Source organism: Balaenoptera ricei, chromosome X (genome assembly GCF_028023285.1).
Source record: "Balaenoptera ricei isolate mBalRic1 chromosome X, mBalRic1.hap2, whole genome shotgun sequence".
NCBI classification, from domain to species: domain Eukaryota; kingdom Metazoa; phylum Chordata; class Mammalia; order Artiodactyla; family Balaenopteridae; genus Balaenoptera; species Balaenoptera ricei.
The window spans coordinates 115,967,284-115,989,303 of record NC_082660.1 but is presented as its reverse complement, the minus strand read 5'-3'; the positions used below and the strand labels follow the sequence as shown (position 1 = coordinate 115,989,303).

Sequence of the window (22,020 nt, the reverse complement as noted above, 5' to 3'; positions counted from 1 at the left end):
TTCTTACAAAACTAAACATACGCTTACCATACAATCCAGCAATTGCACTCCTTGGTATTTAACCAAATGAGCTGAAAACTTGTGTCCACATAAACGCTTGCACATGAATATTTATAACAGCTTTATTCATAATTGCCAAAACTTGGAAGCAACCAAGACGTCCTTCCGTAGGTGAATGGATAAATATACTGCGGTACATCCAGAAAGAAAAAAGAGAAAATGAGCTATAAAGCCATGAAAAGACATGGAGGAACCTTAAGTATATATTACTAAGTGATATATACTTATATATAGTATAGCCCATATAAGCCTAAGAAGGCTACATACTGTTTGATTCCAACTATATGACACTCTGGAAAAAGCAAAACCATAGAGACAGTAAAATGATCAGTGGATTCTGGGGGGTTGGGGGAGAGGGAAGGATGAATAGGCAGAGCACAGAGGATTTTTAGGATAGTGAAACTATTCTGTATGATACTATAATGGTGGATACATGTCATTATACATTTGTCAAAACCCACAGGATGTATAACACTGAGAGTGAACCCTAATATAAATGACGAATGTGAACTGATAATGATGTGCCAATGTAGGTTCATTGACTGTAACAAATGAATCACCCTGGGTGAGGAATTTTGATCAAGGGGAAGCTGCATGTATGCGGGGGTAGGAGGTACACGGGAAATCTCTGTATCTTCCACACAATTTTGCTACGAATCTAAAACTTCTCTAAAAAAATTAAGTCTATTAAAATTTATTTTGAAAAGGTAGTACTTTAGATTGACAATTAAGAAGACACTGTGGGGTGGTAGAATGAGACAGAGAAGGAATCTGATAACTATGTGCTAGCCTCAAATCTGCCATCATCAGGCTATGTGACTTAGGACAAATTTTCTTAGCTTTTCTGGACCCTATTTTGTCTACCTATACAAAAAGGGGAGTAGAGCTCAGTGGGGCTTAACCTTGTTTGGGTTGCTCCCTTCCAGGCTACCCTCCACACAAGGATTATCTTCCTAAAAAATAAAAGCTGGTTATATTATTCCCTATTTTAAACTTCCTTTGCCTGGCCCCTCCCTCCAGGATAAAAGCCAAACTCTTTCTTAGGGTATATAGAGACCCTTCACAATTTGACCCTTTTGGCCACACTATTCTAATTTCCTTTCATTCTAGCCCATATTTCTTTTTTTTTTTAATTAACATAACTTTTCTGTTCTCAAATCACCTTATTTTTTTAAAATATTTATTTATTTATTTAGGCTGCGCCAGATCTTTTTTTTTAATTAATTAATCTATTTATTTATTTTTGGTTCCGCCGGGTCTTCGTTGCTGCGCGCGGGCTTTCTCTAGTTACGGCGAGTGGGGCTACTCTTGGTTGCGGTGTGCGGGCTTCTCATTGCGGTGGCTTCTCTTGTTGCAGAGCACGGGCTCTAGGCGCGTGGGCTTCAGTAGTTGTGGCGCGTGGGCTCGGTAGTTGTGGCGCAGGGGCTTAGTTGCTCCGCGGCATATGGGATCTTCCCGGACCAGGGCTCGAACCCATGTCCCCTGCATTGGCAGGCGGATTCTTAACCACTGTGCCACCAGGGAAGCCCTGCACTGGGACTTAGTTGCAGCACGTGGGCTCTTAGTTGTGGCATATGGACTTCTTAGTTGTGGCATGCATGTGGGATCTAGTCCCCCGACCAGGGATCGAACCCAGGCACCCTGCATTGGGAGGGCAGAGCCTTAGCCACTGGACCACCAGGGAAGTCCCTAGCCCATATTTCTTTACAAGTGCTTCTCAAAGTGTAATCTAAGGATCACCCTCCGTCAAATGCCTACGACAAAAGCAAATGCCTTTGCCCCAAATAAGGTTAGGATCTCAGGTGACAGGATACAAGAATCTACATTTTCAAAAAAAAAAAAAAAAAAGAATCTACATTTTCACAAGATCTCCAGGTGATTCTGCCTCATGTGGCATTTGAAAACCATAACCCTTTATTTCAGCCACGCTGAAATCTCCCCCATTTCCCTGCCTGGAATGTCCTTCCCTGCCTTATCTACCTGGTAACATCTGCTTTTTAGCACAACTGTCACCTCCACTATGAAGCCTTTGGCCAATCCCCTAGGTAATTGGCTGTTCCCTCCTCTGTGCTTCTACAGCACTTAGTTCATCTCTCAGACAGTACTTAGTACCTACTGTATTGTACTTAGTACCTACTTACATGTCTGTTTCTCCTACTATAATGTGACCTTGAAATCAGAGACTATGTTTTAATTTATTTTTACATCCCCAGCATCTAAGACATAATAGATAACAATAAATGTTTGTTGAACAAATGAATGAATGGATAAAGATGAAGAACTAAAGTATTCATCTCACAAATATTTGAGTGCCTACAAAGTGGTAGGCACTATTCTGGTACAAGAAAGTAGCCAGAACTTTTTGCCTGTAAGACAGCTAGAACCCTGGACACAGGGTTCTATTTTAAGCCTCTTCCAGCATTTTATCTGTGAAAACTTCCAAATGAGCCCCTTGTTTGTTTATTCATTCTTTAGGATAGAACCACCTGTCTGATGTTTACAAGTGGCATTATGACAATGAATGGCAATGGGAAAGCACAATGTACTTAGTCTATTCCCATAAATGTGCTTTGGGAGTCCAGACTCAACTTCATAGTCACCTTCTCTTTATTGCTTTCTGGAGAACATAATATAAATTAAAGATTTTGCAAATGAGAAAACAGTAAATGAAGACAAAGCCAAAGTTATTCTGCCAATAAATACTTTAATGAGAACCAAGGTCTGTAACATAAATAGCAGTAACTGCCCTGGCCTATGCCTTCTGCTCTAGCCCAAGTCTGGGGCTAACAAACTACATTTAACCCACATTTGAAGAGAAGGTCATTTTGAGTATCATCCATCAGTATCCATCTTCACAGAAGATACCAATCTGGGGCCAGAGTCTCAATGTTAATACTTCCTCTCAGGGAAAAGTTCACATGGCAACACAAACACATGAGCAATTTTGAACCATCCTATCGTTCTTCCATCAGGAGGGCCTTGGGAGACCAATGGTTCAGTAAACACTTACAACTTTGTCAAAATACATTAGAACACAGAAAAAGGGAAAAGAAGAGTAGAAAGGTTGGCAGGGCTTGACTCACATATAATTCAGTCCTTAGATTTGAAGCCTCTTGAGCTGCTCGTACGTAATAAAAAACTGAAGAGTAAGTCATGGAAGATCACTGGGATGATACTGAAAGTCAAACCCGGTTCTAAAATTGTGCATTGCATTCTCTTAAATTGAGGTACTTAGTCTGTGCTATTCTAAGTTGCATTTGCTTAAAAGTCTTTTTTAAAACAATATCTGGCAAATCAAGCATGTGTTGAGTGCTCACCATGTGCCAATTTTGATTGTTGGCATTTAGCAATATAAACATATTAAAATTCTAACATACTTATATTCTTCAGGGGCAAACAGGCCACACACACACACACACACACACACACACACACACACACAGACACACAACTATCCAAGAACATCAACGACATATAATTCAGTGCTAGAGTAACTGTTACAGACATTAGGTGATCAGAGGAATCCCAAGGAGGGAGGGAGATACTATCTCCCTTAACCTATAGACTCCACAAGGGCAAGGATTACTTTTCAACCCTGAACTGCTCACCACTGTACAAACACCACCACACACACTATCCAACTCATGGCTCTGCCCATAGGAGGCACTCAAACACAGTTAAAGGAAGGAGGGTCATCCATGAGGAAGGAGCCCTGCTTCGCTCTGGATTCTTTTGCTCTATGAGTGTTTTCTGTCTTATTATTTCCCCAGCTATTTTAGTCATACACTTAGGGGTAGGAAATATGGACTACCTCAGCATGGACCTTCCTGTGGACATCTCCTAGCAGGGTTTCCCAAAACTTCCTAGCCCCTTCCAGATTTGGCTGTGTTTGTTGTTGTTGTTTGTTTTAAAGAGGAATAGAAACTTTGCCATTTCTTTTCTAATCCCTTTAGTTTGTATTAGACTCCAACTGAAAGCCATTTCTGTACTTAGTTCCACCCACAGTGGTCACCATTAGAATGCTTGAGTAGATTCTCACTTGCCTAAAGGCTTCAATAATCAAATTTTCCTTCCTATAGCCTAGAATTACCTGGGAGCTTGAAGCATTTACTTTCATTCTCATGTTCCAAAAGGATACAATGATGTTCCAGGGTCCAAGTCGAAGCCAGTTTGGCCAAAATCCTTTATAGAGTGCAAAAAAGCCCTCATGTTTCCACATCTGAGGGAAAGATATAATAAAAAAAATAAGAGTGAATTCTCCTTACACTTTACATCTGACAATTATTTTTATTTTAGTACTCATCTTCCATGCCCCTCCCCAACAACTTAGGATCCATGAATGGTCCTTTTTCTAAAGACATACATTTTGTGTTCTAAATCCACCCACCCACTCATTCAACAAATATTTACTAAGCACCTACAATATGCAAGGTACTCTTCTCCATTTTGAGATAATAGTAATAATAGTAAACAAGAGAGAAAGTGTCTGTGGTAGCCAGCCTCCAAGATGGACCCCGATGAAAGCCAACTCCAGTTATTCACACCCTTGTGTAGTCCCTCCCACAACATATCAGGATTGGTCTGTGTCACCAATAGAGTATGGCAGTAGTGAATGTACGTCACCGCCAATGCTATGCTATAAAAGACATTTTGTATATAATAAGGTTTTGGGGCTTCCCTGGTGGCGCAGTGGTTGAGACTCTGCCTGCCAATGCAGGGGACACGGGTTCGAGCCCTGGTCTGGGAAGATCCCACATGCCGCGGAGCAACTAAGCCCATGTGCCACAATTACTGAGCCTGCACGTCTGGAGCCTGTGCTCTGCAACAAGAGAGGCCGCGATAGTGAGAGGCCCGTGCACCGCAATGAAGAGTGGCCCCTGCTTGCCACAACTAGAGAAAGCCCTTGCACAGAAACAAAGACCCAACACAGCCAAAAATAAATAAATAAATAAATTTTTAAAAAAAATAAGGTTTTGCCTTGTCTGTCTTTGATCATTTACTATGGAGGAAGCCAGCCGCCATGTCATGAAGAGAAGCCCATGTGGTGAGAGACTAAGCCCTCCAGCCAATAGCCAGAGAGGAACAAAGCCTTCCTGCTGACAACTACATGAGTGATCCTTAAAGCAGATGTCCCAGCCCCAGTCAAGCCTTCAGATGATTACAACCCTAGCTGACATCTGGACTATTACCTCATGAGACAGCCTAAGCTGAAATCATTCAGCTAAGCTGCTTCTGAATTCCTAACCCACAGAAACTGTGACATAATAAATGCATGTTGTATTAAGGCACTGAGTTTTTGAGTAATTTGTTACACAGCCACAGATAACATACATTCCCTGCCCTCATGGAGTGCATACTCTAGTGGAGCTGACAAACGAATACATAAATTGACATATATTATATTCACAAATAATAAGTACTAATAAGAAAACTAAAGCAGGGTAGGGGAAGAGGAGTTGGGCAAGTCACTGTCCTTCTCTGAATCTGTTTCATCACTGTAAATTCTGTGTATGTAATGCCATGGCTGACCTCATGTGAATGACCAGAGGATTAGATGAGGAATAGTGTAAAATGCTTTGAGTTTAAGTTTTCTGTTTTATACAGCGGAGGTCCTACATATGCCAATTGAGTGGTTATTAGAATTAAATGACACAGAGATTGGTTCAAGATGCCGGAGTAGAAGGACAGGCGCTCACTCCCTCTTGCGAGAGCACCGGAATCACAACTAACTGCTGAACAATCATAGACAGGAGACACTGGAACTCACTACAAAAGATACCCCACATCCAAAGACAAAGGAGAAGCCGCAATGAGATGGTAGGAGGGGTGCAATCACAATAAAATCAACTCCCATAACTGCTGGGTGGGTAACTCACAAACTGGAGAACACTTATATCACAGAAGTCCACCCACTGGAGTGAAGGTTCTGAGCCCCATGTCAGTTCCCAACCTGGGGGTCTGGCAATGGGAGGAGGAATTCCTAGAGAATCAGACTTTGAAGGCTAGCGGGATTTGATTGCAGGACTTCGACAGGACTGGGGGAAACAGAGACTCCACTCTTGGAGGGCACTCACAAAGTAGTGTGCACATCGGGACCCAGGGGAAGGAGCAGTGACTCCATAGGAGACTGAACCAGACCTACCTGCTACTGTTGGAGGGTCTCCTGCAGAGGCGGGGGGTGGCTGTGGCTCACCGTGGGGACAAGGACACTGGCAGCAGAACTTCTGGGAAGTACTCTTTGGCGTGAGCCCTCCCAGAGTCCACCATTAGCCCAACCAAAGAGCCGGGTAGGCTCCAGTGCTGGGTCGACTCAGGCCAAACAACCAACAGGGAGGGAACCCAGCCCCACCCATCAGCAGACAAGCAGATTAAAGTTTTACTGAGCTCTGCCCACCAGAGCAACAGCCAGCTCTACCCACCACCAGTCCCTCCCATCAGGAAGCTTGCACAAGCCTCTTAGATAGCCTCATCCACCAGAGAGCAGACAACAGAAGCAAGAAGAACTACAATTCTGCAGCCTGTGGAAGGAAAACCACATTCACAGAAAGATAGACAAAATGAAAAGGCAGAGGACTTTGTGCCAAAGGAAGGAACAAGATAAAACCACAGAAAAACAACTAAATGAAGTGGAGATAGGCAACCTTCCAGAAAAAGAATTCAGAATAATGATAGTGAAGATGATCCAGGACCTCGGAAAAAGAATGGAGGCAAAGACTGAGAAGATGCAAGAAATGTTTAACAAAGACCTAGAAGAATTAAAGAACAAACAGAGATGAACAATACAATAACTGAAATGAAAACTACACTAGAAGGAATCAATAGCAGAATAACTGAGGCAGAAGAATGGATAAGTGACCTAGAAGACAGAAATGGTGGAATTCACTGCTGTGGACCAGAATAAAGAAAAAACAATGAAAAGAAATGAAGACAGCCTAAGAGACTTCTGAGACAACATTAAACACAACATTCGCATTGGGGCTTCCCTGGTGGCGCAGTGGTTGAGAATCTGCCTGCCAATGCAGGGGACACGGGTTCGAGCCCTGGTCTGGGAAGATCCCACATGCCACGGAGCAGCTGGGCCCGTGAGCCACAATTACTGAGCCTGCACGTCTGGAGCCTGTGCTCCGCAACAAGAGAGGCCACGATAGTGAAGAGGCCCACGCACCACGATGAAGAGTGGCCCCTGCTTGTGGCAACTAGAGAAACCCTCGCACAGAAACGAAGACGCAACACAGCCATAAATTAAAAAAATAAAAAAATTAATTAATTAATTAATTAATTAATTAATTTAAAAAGTTCAGCTATTTAAAAAAAAAAAATCGCATTATAGGGGTCCCAGAAGGAGAAGAGAGAGAGAAAGGACCCGAGAAAATATTTGAAGAGATTATAGTCGAAAACTTCCCTAACATGGGAAAGGAAATAGCCACCCAAGTCCAGGAAGCGCAGAGAGTCCCAGGCAGGATAAACCCAAGGAGAAACACGCTGAGACACATAATAATCAAATTGACAAAAATTAAAGACAAACAAAACTTATTGAAAGCAACAAGGGAAAAACGACAAATAACATACAAGGGAACTCCCATAATGTTAACAGCTGATTTCTCAGCAGAAGCTCTACAAGCCATAAGGGAGTGGCACGATACATTTAAAGTGATGAAAGGGAAGAACCTACAACCGAGATTACTTGACCTGGCAAGGATCTCATTCAAATTCGATGGAGAAATCAAAAGCTTTACAGACAAGCAAAAGCTAAGAGAATTCAGCACCACCAAACCAGCTCTACAACAAATGCTAAAGGAACTTCTCTAAGTGGGAAACACAAGAGAAGAAAAGGACCTACAAAAACGAACCCATATAGCACAGGGAGATCAGCTCGGTGCTTTGTGACCACCTAGAGGGGTGGGATAGTGAGGGTGGGAGGGAGACACAAGAGGGAGGAGATACGGGGATATATGTATACATATAGCTGATTCACTTTGTTATAAAGCAAACTAACACCATTGTAAATCAATTTTACTCCAATAAAGATGTTAAAAAAAAAACCAAACCAATAACAATTAAGAAAATGGTAATAGGAACGTACATATCGATAATTACCTTAAACGTGAATGGATTAAATGCTCCAACCTAAAGACACAGGCTAGCTGAATGGATACAAAAACAAGACCCATATATATACTGTCTACAAGAGACCCACTTCAGACCTAGGGACACATACAGATTGAAACTGAGGGGATGGAAAAAGATATTCCATGCAAATGGAAATCAAAAGAAAGCTGGAGTAGCAATTCTCATATCAGACAAAATGGACTTTAAAATAAAGACTATTACAAGAGGCAAAGAACGACACTACATAATGATCAAGGGATCAATCCAAGAAGAAGATATAACAACTATAAATATCTATGCACCCAACACAGGAGCACCTCAATACATAAGGCAACTGCTAACAGCTATAAAAGAGGAAGTCGACAGTAACAAAATCATAGTGGGGGACTTTAACCCCTCACTTACACCAATGGACAGATCATCCAGACAGAAAATTAATAAGGAAACACAAGCTTTAAATGATACATTAAACAAGATGGACTTAATTGATATTTATAGGACATTCCATCCAAAAACAGCAGATTACACTTTCTTCTCAACTACACATGGAACATTCTCCAGGATAGATCACATCCTGGGTCACAAATCAAGCCTCGGTAAATTTAAGAAAATTGAAATCATATCAAGCATCTTTTCCAACCACAACGCTATGAGATTAGAAATCAATTACAGGGAAAAAAACATAAAAAACACAAACACATGGAGGCTAAACAATACGTTACTAAATAACCAAGAGATCACTGAAGAAATCAAAGAGGAAATTTAAAAAATACCTAGAAACAAATGACAAGGATAACACGACGACCCAAAACCTATGGGATGCAGCAAAAGCAGTACTAACAGGGAAATTTATAGCAATACAATCCTACCTCAAGAAACAAGAAAAATCTCAAATAAACAACCTAACCTTCCACCTAAAGCAATTAGAGACAGAAGAACAAAAAACACCTAAAGTTAGCAGAAGGAAAGAAATAATAAAGATCAGATCAGAAATAAATAAAAAAGAAATGAAGGAAACAATAGCAAAGATCAATAAAACTGAAAGCTGGTTCTTTGAGATGCTAAACAAAATTGATAAACCTTTAGCCAGACCTCATCAAGAAAAAGAGGGAGAGGACTCAAATCAGTAGAATTAGAAATGAAAAAGGAGAAGTTACAACAGACACTGCAGAAATACAAAGCATCATAAGAGACTACTACAAGCAACTCTATGCCAATAAAATGGACAACCTGGAAGAAATGGACAAATTCTTAGAAAGGTATAACCTTCCAAGACTGAACCAGGAAGAAATAGAAAATATGAACGACCAGTCATAAGTAATGAAATTGAAACTGTGATTAAAAATCTTCCAACAAAGAAAAGTCCAGGACCAGATGGCTTCACAGGTGAATTCTATCAAACATTTAGAGAAGAGCTAACACCCATCCTTCGCAAACTCTTCCAAAAAATTGCAGGAACACTCCCAAACTCATTCTATGAGGCCATCATCACCCTGATACCAAAACCAGACAAAACTACTACAAAAAAAGAAAATTACAGACCAATATCACTGATGAATATAGATGCAAAAATCCTCAACAAAATACTAGCAAACAGAATCCAACAGCACATTAAAAGGATCATACACCATGATCAAGTGAGATTTATCCCAGGGATGTAAGGATTCTTCAATATATGCAAATCAATCAATGTGATACACCATATCAACAAACTGAAAAATAAAAACCATATGATCTCAATAGATGCAGAAAAACCTTCTGACAAAATTCAGCACCCTTTTTTGGTAAAAACTCTCCAGAAAGTGGGCATAGAGGGAACCTACCTCAACATAATAGAGGCCATATATGACAAACCCACAGCAAACATCATTCTCAATAGTGAAAAACTGAAAGCATTTCCTCTAAGATCAGGAACAAGACAGGGATGTACACTCTCACCACTGTTATTCAACATAGTATTGGAAGTCCTAGCCACGGCAATCAGAGAAGAAAAAATAAAAGGAATACAAATTGGAAAAGAAGAAGGAAGACTGTCACTGCTTGCAGATGACATGATACTATACATAGAGAATCCTAAAGATGCCACCAGAAAACTACTAGAGCTAATCAATGAATCTGGTAAAGTTGCAGGATACAAAATGAATGCACAGAAATCTCTTGCACTCCTATACACTAATGAAAAATCTGAAAGAGAAATTAAGGAAACATTCCCATTTACCATTGCAACAAAAATTATAAAATACCTAGGAATAAACCTACCTAAGGAGACAAAAGACCTGTATGCAGAAAACTATAAGACACTGGTGAAAGAAATTAAAGATGATACCAACAGATGGAGAGATATACCATGTTCTTGGATTGGAAGAATCAACATTGTGAAAATGACTATACTACCCAAAGCAATCTACAGATTCAATGCAATCCCTATCAAATTACTAATGGCAGTTTTTACAGAACTACAACAAAAAATCTTAAAATTTGTATGGAGACACAAAAGACCCCGAATAGCCAAAGCAGTCTTGAGGGAGAAAAATGGAGCTGGAGGAATCAGACTCCCTGACTTCAGACTATACTACAAAGCTAGAGTAATCAAGACAATATGGTACTGGCACAAAAACAGAAATATAGATCAGTGGAATGGGATATAAAGCCCAGAGATAAACCCACGCACCTATGGTCACCTTATCTTTGATAAAGGAGGCAAGAATATACAGTGGAGAAAAGACGGTTTCTTCAATAAGTGGTGCTGGGAAAACTGGACAGCTATATGTAAAAGAATAAAATTAGAACACTCCCTAACACCATACACAAAACTAAACTCAAAATGGATTAGAGAGCTAAATGTAAGACCGGAAAGTATAAAACTCTTAGAGGAAAACATAGGAAGAACACTCTTTGACATAAATCACAGCAAGATCGCTTTTGATCCACCTCCTAGAGTAATGGAAATAAAAACAAAAATAAACAAATGGGACCTAATGAAACTTAAAAGCTTTTGCAAAGCAAAGGAAACTACAAACAAGACAAAAAGACAACCCTCAGAATGCGAGAAAATATTTGCAAACGAATCAATGGACAAAGGCTTAATCTCCAAAGTATATAAACAGCTCATGCAGCTCAATATTAAAAAAACAAACAACCCAATCCAAAAATGGGCAGAAGACCTAAATAGACATTTCTCCAAAGAAGACATACAGATCTCCAAGGAGCACATGAAAAGCTGCTAACATCACTAATTATTAGAGAAATGCAAATCAAAACTACAATGAGGTATCACCTCACACCAGTTAGAATGGGCATCATTAGAAAATCTACAAACAACAAATGCTGGAGAGGGTGTGGAGAAAAGGGAACCCTCTTGCACTGTTGGTGGGAATGTAAATTGATACAGCCAGTATGGAGAACAGTATGGAGGTTACTTTAAAAACTAAAACCAGAACTACCATATGACCCCGCAATCCCACTACTGGGCATATACCCAGAGAAAACCATAATTCAAAAAGACACATGCACCCCAGTGTTCATTGCAGCACTATTTACAATAGCCAGGTCATAGAAGCAACCTAAATGTCCATCAACAGATGAATGGATAAAGAAGATGTGGTACATATATACAATGGAATATTACTCAGCCATAAAAAGGAACGAAATGGAGTCATTTGTAGAGACGTGGATGGATCTAGAGACGGTCATACGGAGTCAAGTAAGTCAGAAAGAGAAAAACAAATATCATATATTAACGCATATATGTGGAATCTAGAGAAATGGTACAGATGAACCGGTTTGCAGGGCAGAAATTGAGACACAGATGTAGAGGACAAACGTATGGACACCAAGGGGGGAAAGTGGCGGGGGGTGGTGGTGGTGGTGTGCTGAATTGGGCGATTGGGATTGACATGTATACACTGATGTGTATAAAATTGATGACTAATAAGAACCTGCTGCATAAAAAAATAAATAAAATAAAATTCAAAAATTCAAAAACAAAAGAATTAAATGACAAATAATGCATACCAAAGGTCATAAATTGATGATGTGTATTGAATTTCACCAACAGAAACAGTTCCTGTTTAATGCATAAATATCTATTAAGTAACTCCTGTGTGTTAGGCATTGTATTCTACATTGAAAAAAATGTTATTTTGCCTTCCCACTGGTGAAGTGAAACCCACCAGTATACTAAAAAATGAATATTTGGATAAGACAACAATATGAGAATCCAGACGTCTAAATATCCCTTATCCCATCCTATAGATTAAGAACACTCAATACGATTATCCTTATTAATCATTTTTAAAGCAAATAGTAACAGAATAAGGGCACTATTTATGGAAACATAGTGGTAATATGCTTGCCCCAATGGATCATCAGCAAATGCTATAGGTCTCAGACCAAAACTGATGTTGGAAAATTGTGAAAATCAACCAAAATAAATCCTGGATACAGATAACCTAGAATCATAGACTGCTAAGATAAGGCACCTGAGAGATACAACCAAACCCCATCACCTCTCACCTGGAACTGGTCTACAATCTCCACCGAGAAGCCAAAGCAATCTTTTAAAATTATAAATCAGATAGTCACTTTTCTGTTTAAAGCTCTCCAATGAATTCCCAGTGGATTTCATTCTAACTGCAAATTTTCTTTAATGACCTGCATGATTTAGCCCCTGCCTCTCTCTCCAGTTTCATTTCCTACTACTTTTTCCTTTATTCATCACATGCAGCCATACCAGCCTTGTTTTTAACCCTTGAACATGTCCAACTCATTCCCAACTCAGGGCCTTTGTACCCACTCCCTCTTTTTGGAATGCTTTTCTCTCAGATCTTCTCGTGGCCACCTTCTTCTCATCATTCAGACCTCTGCTCAAATGTCACCTCCTCACAGCCTTTCCCTGGCCATCCTAGCTGAAGTAGTTCCCCACCACTATCAACAAGTCACTATCTCATTATGCTGTGTTAGTTTCTTCATAGTATTTACTTCCATCTGAAGTTATACTGTTTATTGGACTTCCCTGGTGGTCCAGTGGTTAAGACTCCGCACTCCCAATGCAGGGGGCATGGATTTTATCCCTGGTCGGGGAACTAAGATTCCGCATGCTGCACAGCGTGACCAAAAAAAGATTTGGAATAATAAAATTACACTGTTTATTACCTGTGTGTTTATTGTCTGTCTCCCTCAACTAGAATGTAATCTCCAGAAAAGCAGGGACCATGTTGGTCTTCTTCACCATCCTATCCCACCACGTAACACTGTCTGGCACAGTAAAGTCTCCACTAAATATCTGAATAAATATTTGTTGAGTAAATGAACACACAAACTTTTACACACACACACACACACACAGCCTCTAACACTCTCATGAGCCATATGAATCCTCATAGAGCTCCAAAACAGGGACTAACTTCTTCCAAACTTTAGAATTGGGATGCACACTTTTTGGCTTGAGGCAGTTGAGTGAAAACAAGCAAGAACTTCTGTAGATACACAGAGACAAGAGGCTACTTCATGAAGTTATACATTCATTCAACAAATAATTTGCTGTGGATAAAGTGATAAACAAGATGCATATGGCCCTGCCTTCACGGAACTTAGAGTCTACTGGGCAGACAGCCATTAAAAGCAATTACAATTGACTCTTGAACAATGCAGGTGTTTAGAGGCACCGACCCTCCATGCAGTCAAAAGTCCTCGTATAACTTATTTTCAGCCCTCTACATCCAGAGAGTCAACCAACCACAGGTTGTGCAGTACCGTAGTATTTACTCTTGAAAAAAATCTGCATATAAATGGACCCGTGCAGTTGAAACTCATGTTGCTCAAGGTTCAACTAGACAATAAAATGTAACAAATGTGATACAGCCATACAGCAGAATATTACCCAACCATAAAAAGGAACAAAGTACAGGCATACCTCATTTTATTGCACTTCACTTTACTACACTTTGCAGATAGTGGATTTTTAACAAATTGAAGGTTTGTGGCAACCCTGCATGGAGCAAGTCTATCAGCACCATTTTTCCAACAGCACTTGCTCATTTTGTATCTCTCTGTCACTTTTGGTAATTCTCGTCATATTTCAAACTTTTTCATTATATTATATTTGTTATGGTGATCTGTAATCTTTGATGTTACTATTGCAAAGAAATGACTCACTGAAGGCTCAGATGATGGTTAACATTTTTTAGCAAATCAAGGTATGTACATTTTTTTTAAGACAATACTAATGCACACTTCATAGACTACTGTATAGCGTAAACATAATTTTTACATGCACTGGGAAACCAAAAAGTTCATGTGACTCGCTTTATTGCGACATTTGCTTTATTGTGACATTTGCTTTATTGTGGTGGTCTGGAAGCATACCTCTGAGGTATGCCTGTACTGATACATGCTACAGCATGGATGAACCTTGAAACATTATGATAAGTGAAATGAGCCAGTCAAAAAGCTCACATATTGCATGATTCCATTTATATAAGATATCCAGAATAGGCAAAGCTACAGAGATAAAAGTACATTAGTAGTTTCTTAGGGCTGGGAAGATAGGGAGGTAATAGCTAAAGGGCACAGGGTTTCTTTCTGAGGTCATGAAAATGTTCTAAAGTTGACTGTGGTGATGATGGTTGCACATATCTGTGAATATACCAAAAGCCTATTCACTCTGAATAGGTGAACTTTATGAATTTCATGAAGTTAAAAAAACATCAAAAAAGATGTTTTTTAAAATATATTAAATGCTATGACAGAGCAAGTATATAAAACTACATACACATACACAGTTTAATGGTCAGGGAAGGCCTTTATGAAAAAATAATGCAATCTGAAGAATGAGCAGAAGCTAGCCGTCTAACAAAGTATATGGCATGGTTGAAAACTTGGGAATGAAAGAAAAGTCTAGTACTAGAACTTGTTCAGTATGTCTGGAATACAGAGTAAAGGTAGCAAAGATAAGGCTGTAGAGGTAAAAAGGGGTCAAATCATATGGACCTTGCATCAGAGAGAAGCCATTCAAGGGTTTTAATATAGAGGTAGCAGGATGAGATTTGCAGCTGCTCATTTCTACATCAGAGATGAATGCATAATTTCATTCACCAAAGTGTTATGGCACTCTTATAGATAAAATAAAAAAGTATGATGACAATAAAGAGCAAAGTTGTTTTAAAGAATTTTAATAGCAAGTAAGTGAATGAGTGAGTAAATGTAAGTACTTAAAGGTTACTGTCAACATGAAAACATGTTTCTGACAATATCATACAGCATAGTGGTTACAAGTATAAACTCTGGAATCAAACAAACCCTGATTTAAATCCCAGATCTGCCACTTATTAGGTGTATAATCTTGGGTAAATACTTAGCTACTCTGAACCTGAGTTCTCTCCTGTATAAAATGGCAAAGATATTATCCACTCTATAGGGTTGCTGGGAGTTAAAGGATATACGCTAGTGTGTGGTACATAATAAACATTCAATAAATGCTATTACTATATTATTATACCCTCTATCTCCTCTTAGCCAACCTTCTTGAAAGAGTATTTTGTACTTGTCTACTTATCCTCACTTCCTATGTGTTTATCTGTCCCTTCCTATTAGAATTAAAATGTCACGAAGGCCAGGACTTTTTTGTTCACCAACCTAGAACAGTGCCTAGCACAGAAGACACAAACCCTTAGATTAATGGTTTTCAACTTTGGGCGAACATTGCAATCACCTGAGGAGTTTTCAAAATACTGACAACCTGGCTCCCACCCCAGGCATTCTGAGGTCATTGGTTTAAGGTGGGTGCAGAAGCTGTGAATGTTCCCCAGGTGACTGCAGTGTGCATCTAAGATTGAGAACAACTGTCTCCACAAAGCCAGTGTGATCTATTTAAAACGTAAATCTGACCTGATTAAAATCTTTCAATAGCTCCTCATCAAGTAAAAGAATAAGTCCAAGCATCTCAGCATAGCATTCAATATCCTTTATAACCTAACTAACCCTCAGCCACCAACATGAGGAAGGCACCACAGTGTGAAGAATGTTGGGTTGAAGCCAATGGTCTAAGTTGAAATCCCAGCTCTCCCACTTACTAGCTGTGAAACCTTGGGCAGGTTAGTTAATCTTAGCACTTCAGTATGCTGTAATGGTGAGGATTAAATGAATGAATACATGTAAGTCTCATTAGGACAGTCCCCGATACACAGGAAAGCACTCAACAGATGTGAGTTACTATTATTTTAGATGCCTCCATCTACAGGAAACCTATCCCAAACTTCCAAATTGGACTAAAATTTCCTCCCATAGACCCCTGAGTTTATCACTTGACAAGATGTGTTGATTATCTGTTTGTATACATGTGGTGCACTGTAATTTTTCTGTACATACTAAAATGGTGCCTGATAGATAACAGTTGTTAACTAAACTGAGAAACCATATGACAGTATCATATTTTAGCTCCAAATTTGTTTTTTGTAGAAGTATTATCACGAATGATTATATAATACATAATACGTGTATGATATTCAGCTTCCTACAAACACAACATAGCAGAAACTTTCAAAGCCAAACCGTGAACAACAGCACAATGCTGAACGGAAACCAAGTACCAGATTTTCTATTATAGCATCTCTGCCTTGTCTGAAATGGGCAAATGTGGGATATGTTAAGTCCTTTCTACCAGTAATTCTACATGGTACTATTGATAAAAGTATCGTGCAGTCTTAAGCATTCAAACTGGAATAATAATATTAAGGACCACTGTGCATCAGCAGATTGCCAAGGAGACAGCTTTTCTACCTAGGAATTACTCTGAGAGGCTACTAAAAATAGACATAATGATTCTTCCATCTTCAGAATGAAATGCAGCAACTAAGAATAAGGACTGCAAGAAGGTCTGAGACATCAAAGAAAATTAAAAATACAATCCAAGTTCACAGTGTGTGTACCTTTAAAATACCATCCAAAGTGCCCTTGTAGAGGTCCACATGTCCCACAATTGCCCTCTGGTTCATCATGCGAGTTCGAACCACATCAACTGGATTGGAAGCCAGAGCCCCAGCCAAGCCGCACGTAAAGCTGGAACTAAAGATAAAAACTTTAAGAAGATAGACTGCCCCACTTGCACCTCTGCCCACTTAAACTGAAATTAGTCCAAACATACATGTACAATGAGTCAGACTCATCAGATAAAACCTGGCACTTGCCCTTTCATTACAATCTAAAGAGAAAGAAAATCTTTACTAATCTTTACATTATTCAAAAGTTGTCCCCTTCACTTTTCAATCCAAAATTCAGATAGCCTTTTTTTTTTTAAGGGGACAGTTTATAAGTCTAGCAAGTTCCCTAAGCAGGAAGTATTATGCATCATCTATTAGTTATGTAAATTTTTCAAACCACAGCATCATATGCCAAATGCATTTGAGTAGTAAAATATCATAAAAGTTGCAAGATGAAGAAAACATAGGATGAAATTAGCAACAGTCTTCAGCCCAAAACTGTGGTTTTGTTTCACAGGCCCTATAAAATTTCACCCTTTTATTCTGTTTCTCATTGAGAAAATTTGCTTTCTGATCCAAAATTAACCAAAGCAAATAAAAGATGAGTTTATTAGATACAGAGGCTGTGTATGAACAAATGCAAATCCTACAGACATCTGATAGGCTACTGTATTAGACACTGCCCCCAAGTACCAAAGTGCCCACAGCATCTGGAATCTCTGTACCTGTATCAGAAGGCTTGAAGTTCTGGTGATGAGAGAGAAAAAGGTATTTAGACCATATGTACCCATTATCAATTCTACATGAGGACTTCAGTGAAAGATGCTTTTTGTGCTTAAAGTACTGAATATATGGAATGAGTACAACCTATCCTACTTACACAAAGTGAGTTAAGATTGTGTCTCCCATCACCCCTGACAATATTAAGTGCTTCTTTGTAATGTCATAGACTGGTAGCTCTACTCCCACAACGATGGCAGCCCGCTGAGCAGTTGGGACAACACCCTACAAAACATAAGTGACATGAGACACCAAGGAAATACACTGGTAGCGACATAAGTCTAAAAGTGAACAAAGTAAGTCAGGAATTAAAAAATAACAGAAAAAATCCAAGTCTGAAGTATAGGAGTTATTCCTCCTTCAAATCAATAGCTAATACCGGAACATTTATAAATTCCCAATTCACTTACTGTACTAAAAAATAAAATCATTGATATGACACCCAAAGCACAAGCAACGAAAGAGAAAATAGATAAATGGGACTTTATCACAATTAAACATTTTTGTGATTCAAAGGATACCATCAAGAAAGTGAAAAGACAACCCACACAATGGGAGAAAATATTTGCAAATCATATATCTGGACTAGTATATATCATATACTATATATGGACTAGTATCCAAAATAAAGAACTCTTACAACTCAATAATAAAAAGACAAACAACCCAATTAATAAATGGGCAAAAGATCTAATAGACATTTCCCCAAAGAAGATATACACTTATACACTGCTGGTGGGAATACAATATAGGGCAGCCACTGTGATAAACACTTTGGCAATTCCTCAAAGGTTAAACCGAGAATTACTACATGACCCAGCAATTTCACATCTAGATACATACCCAAGAAAATTATAAACATATATTTATGCAAAAACTTGTGCATGAATGTTCATAACAGCATTATTCATAATAGCCAAAAAGTACAAACCACCCAAATGCTTATTAATTGATGAAGGGATAAACAAAATATGGTATATACATACAATGGAATTATTATTCAGCCATAAAAAGAAATGAAGTACTGATAAATGCTAAAACATAGATGAAACTTAAAAACAGTACGTTAAACTAAAGAAGCTAGTCATAAGTGCCACATATTGTATAATTCCATTTACATGAAATGCCAGAATTGGTAAATCTATAGAGACAGAAACTAGATTAGTGGTTGTCTAGGTCTGGGAAGGTTGGAGGTCATGGGAAGTGACTATTAATGGATATGGGGTTTCTTTTTGTGGTGATAAAAATGTTCTAAACTTAGACAGTGGTGATGGTTGCACAAGTCTTTGGATATCCAAAAAACATTAAATTGTACACTTTAAGATGGCAAATTTTTATGGTATATGAATTATCTCAATAAAGATGTTATTAAAAATAAAACCATGAAGCAAAAGTCAGTAGGGAGAGGAGAGCTTTCAAGTTTATTTCACAGAATTTAGGATGTGCAGAAAGGACACACTAGGATGACAGCAAAGGTATGATGCAGCTAGGGAGAAGGCCAAGGCAAAGGAGTACCTCCTTATGAGTCCTCCTGTGATAACACTATCAGCTTTTCACTCACTAGTACAGTATTCCTATCACAGCTCATGTTACAACACAGGACTGCCAGAGCATTAAAAGTCCTGTTTTTGAAGAATATGAATGACACGAGAAAATGTCTGTAATGCTGAAGAAGGTAAGACATAAAATTATTTATAGTATTATTCTAACTTTAGGGGAAAAGGCATACACACACATGCCAAATTTTTGTAAAAATTTTCACAAGGAATGTTTTACTTTTACAATTGTGTTTAAATTTAAATATCATTTAAAAAACTGAAAATAACATACCATGGGGAACAACTGCTTTCTGTGATACCTGTTATAATTAAAGAGTTCAATCATCTCTAAATTCCCAAACTCCATTTATAAAGTGGAAGTGATGTAGCTGTGCTGTCATCAGGAGATGTTTGATTCTGCTCATCAGGCTGGCTGGCCCAGCAGTACCTTCCTCTCTGATCCTTCCACCTGCTCAACTCTGTTAGAAGATGGCCTCAGAAGGCTAATTTGGTGAACCGTAAGGCCCCACGGGCTGAATTCAGGTCACAGACATGTTTTGTGTGGCCTACACAGTGTTTCTTAGAAGGCTGAATTAGCTGTCAACATAAAACAAAAACAAAACCACAGGAATGGATATTTCACACAGGAATGCAAATTTCCAGCTTCTCTTGAAAGCCCAGAAAATTTGGCCACACTGGACTCAACGTGGTGCATGACAGCAATGAACAGGGCAAGTGCTCTCCAGTTCACTACTCGACTGTCTGTCTAACTCTGACCTAGGTGCCAGTTACTCTTTATTACTGTACTCCTGTTGTTATTTCTTACAATGGAGTTTGGAAGAAAGTGAAGTGTTTCCAGTGAAAGTGAAATGTTTCCAGTACCCATGTTACAATCAAAGCAGGAAAATAAAATACAGACATGTGTTTGAAGAAAAAGGTAAACATATTTCCTTGTTGAAATGAAAAAAAGATTCCCATATTTTAATATGTAAATAATACATGTCTGTGTCAAAAGAATACATAACACAATATACTTCACTTCTCCTTACATGCCTGGATGGAGTAAATAGCCTGGATCATAAAAGTAGCTATGTTCAGTTCCTCAAAAAATTAAACATAGAATTACCATACAATCCAGCAATCCTACTTTTGGGTATATACACAAAAGAATTGACATCAGTCTTGAAGAGGTATCTGCACATCCATGTTCACAGCAGCATAATTCACAAGAGCCATGATATAGAAACAAACTAAATGTCCATTAATGTATGACTGGATTAACAAAATGTAGTATACGCATATAATGGAACGTTATTCAACCTTAAAAAGGAAATTCTGACACATGTGATAACATGAATGAACCTTGAGGACATCATGCTAAGTGAAATAAGCCAGTAATAAAAAGACAAACAGTGTATGATTCCACTTATATGAGGTACCCAGAACCATCAAATTCATAGAGAGATAATAAAAGGTTGGTGGCCAGGGGCTAGGGGAAGAGGAAATGCGGAGCTGTTGTTTAATGGGTACAGAGTTCCAGTTTTGCAGGATGAAAAGAATTCTGGAGACTGGTTGTACAAAAATGTGATATTTTATATGTATTTTACCACAATTAAAAGATTATTTTAATTAAAAACAAAATAGCTATGTTCCCCTGACAAAATCTCCAATTCTATTTATTGTTCTGTCTTTGTCTTTTCCTTAGCCTTAGTTTGTGAAAAAAGCTCTAGTTAGTTCCATTTTCTGGTTTTAAATTAGACTAACCAAGAAAGTGTACCTTGGGACTTCCCTGGCGGTCCAGTGGTTAAGACTCCACACTTCCACTGCAGGGGCACGGGTTCGATCCCTGGGCAGGGAACTAAGATCCCGCATGCCGTGCAGTGTGGCAAAAAAAAAAAAAGGAAAGAAAGAAAGAAAGAAAAAGGAAAAGAAAGTGTACCTCCAAGTGCTTTTTATCAAAAAGCAAACGTCAAGGATCATTAACGGATGCTAAGATCATTTGGCAGAAGGTCATTAAGTAATACGATATATGCACGTTGTTAGAATATTACCCTACAAATTACTTGCTAATTGCAAAGGGGAAAAAAACCGTACCTTTTACTATGATAAGACCTGGTAGGCATCATCTTAACAAGTAAATGAACTTGGCATCACCAATTTTGGGACAAACTAACATTTTGTGTCTCTTGCTGTGATGCATATGAAATAGTGTCATCTATGAAGTTCTCTTACCAGAAATGTTTAACATGCATCTAATCAAGCCAACAGATCTAACTTCTAGCTTACAGGAAATACAGGGGAAATGCAAGGAAGCATTTTATATAAGAAAACTGACCTGATCTCATCAATAAAGGAAATTTGAATATGGACTGGGTATTAGATATTAGGGACTTATTAATTTTCTTAGGTGTGACAATGGTATTGTTATTATGTAGGAGAATGTCCTTATTCTTAGGAGATGCATAATGACGTACTTAGGGGAGTACCACGATGTCTGCAACTTCCTTTCAAATAGTTTAGGAAAAAAAGGAAAGAGAGAGACTCATTAGATATTT

General features: G+C 38.7%; 1 protein-coding gene across 5 annotated transcripts in view; it reads right to left on the bottom strand.

Annotated features, from left to right (window-relative positions):
- Positions 1-2,744: 2,744 nt before the first annotated feature.
- The window catches only part of SLC25A14 (solute carrier family 25 member 14), a 35,009-nt gene continuing 15,733 nt past the window's right edge, over positions 2,745-22,020 (bottom strand). For all 5 annotated transcript variants that reach the window (XM_059910207.1, XM_059910211.1, XM_059910208.1 and 2 more), the window contains 4 exons: positions 18,028-18,152; positions 17,097-17,232; positions 4,199-4,279; positions 2,745-3,199 (listed from right to left, as the gene is read on the bottom strand). In XM_059910207.1, coding sequence (XP_059766190.1) covers positions 3,158-3,199; positions 4,199-4,279; positions 17,097-17,232; positions 18,028-18,152 — 384 coding nt within the window. In that variant the 3' untranslated portion in view covers positions 2,745-3,157. The remainder of the gene's footprint in view (positions 3,200-4,198; positions 4,280-17,096; positions 17,233-18,027; positions 18,153-22,020) is intronic.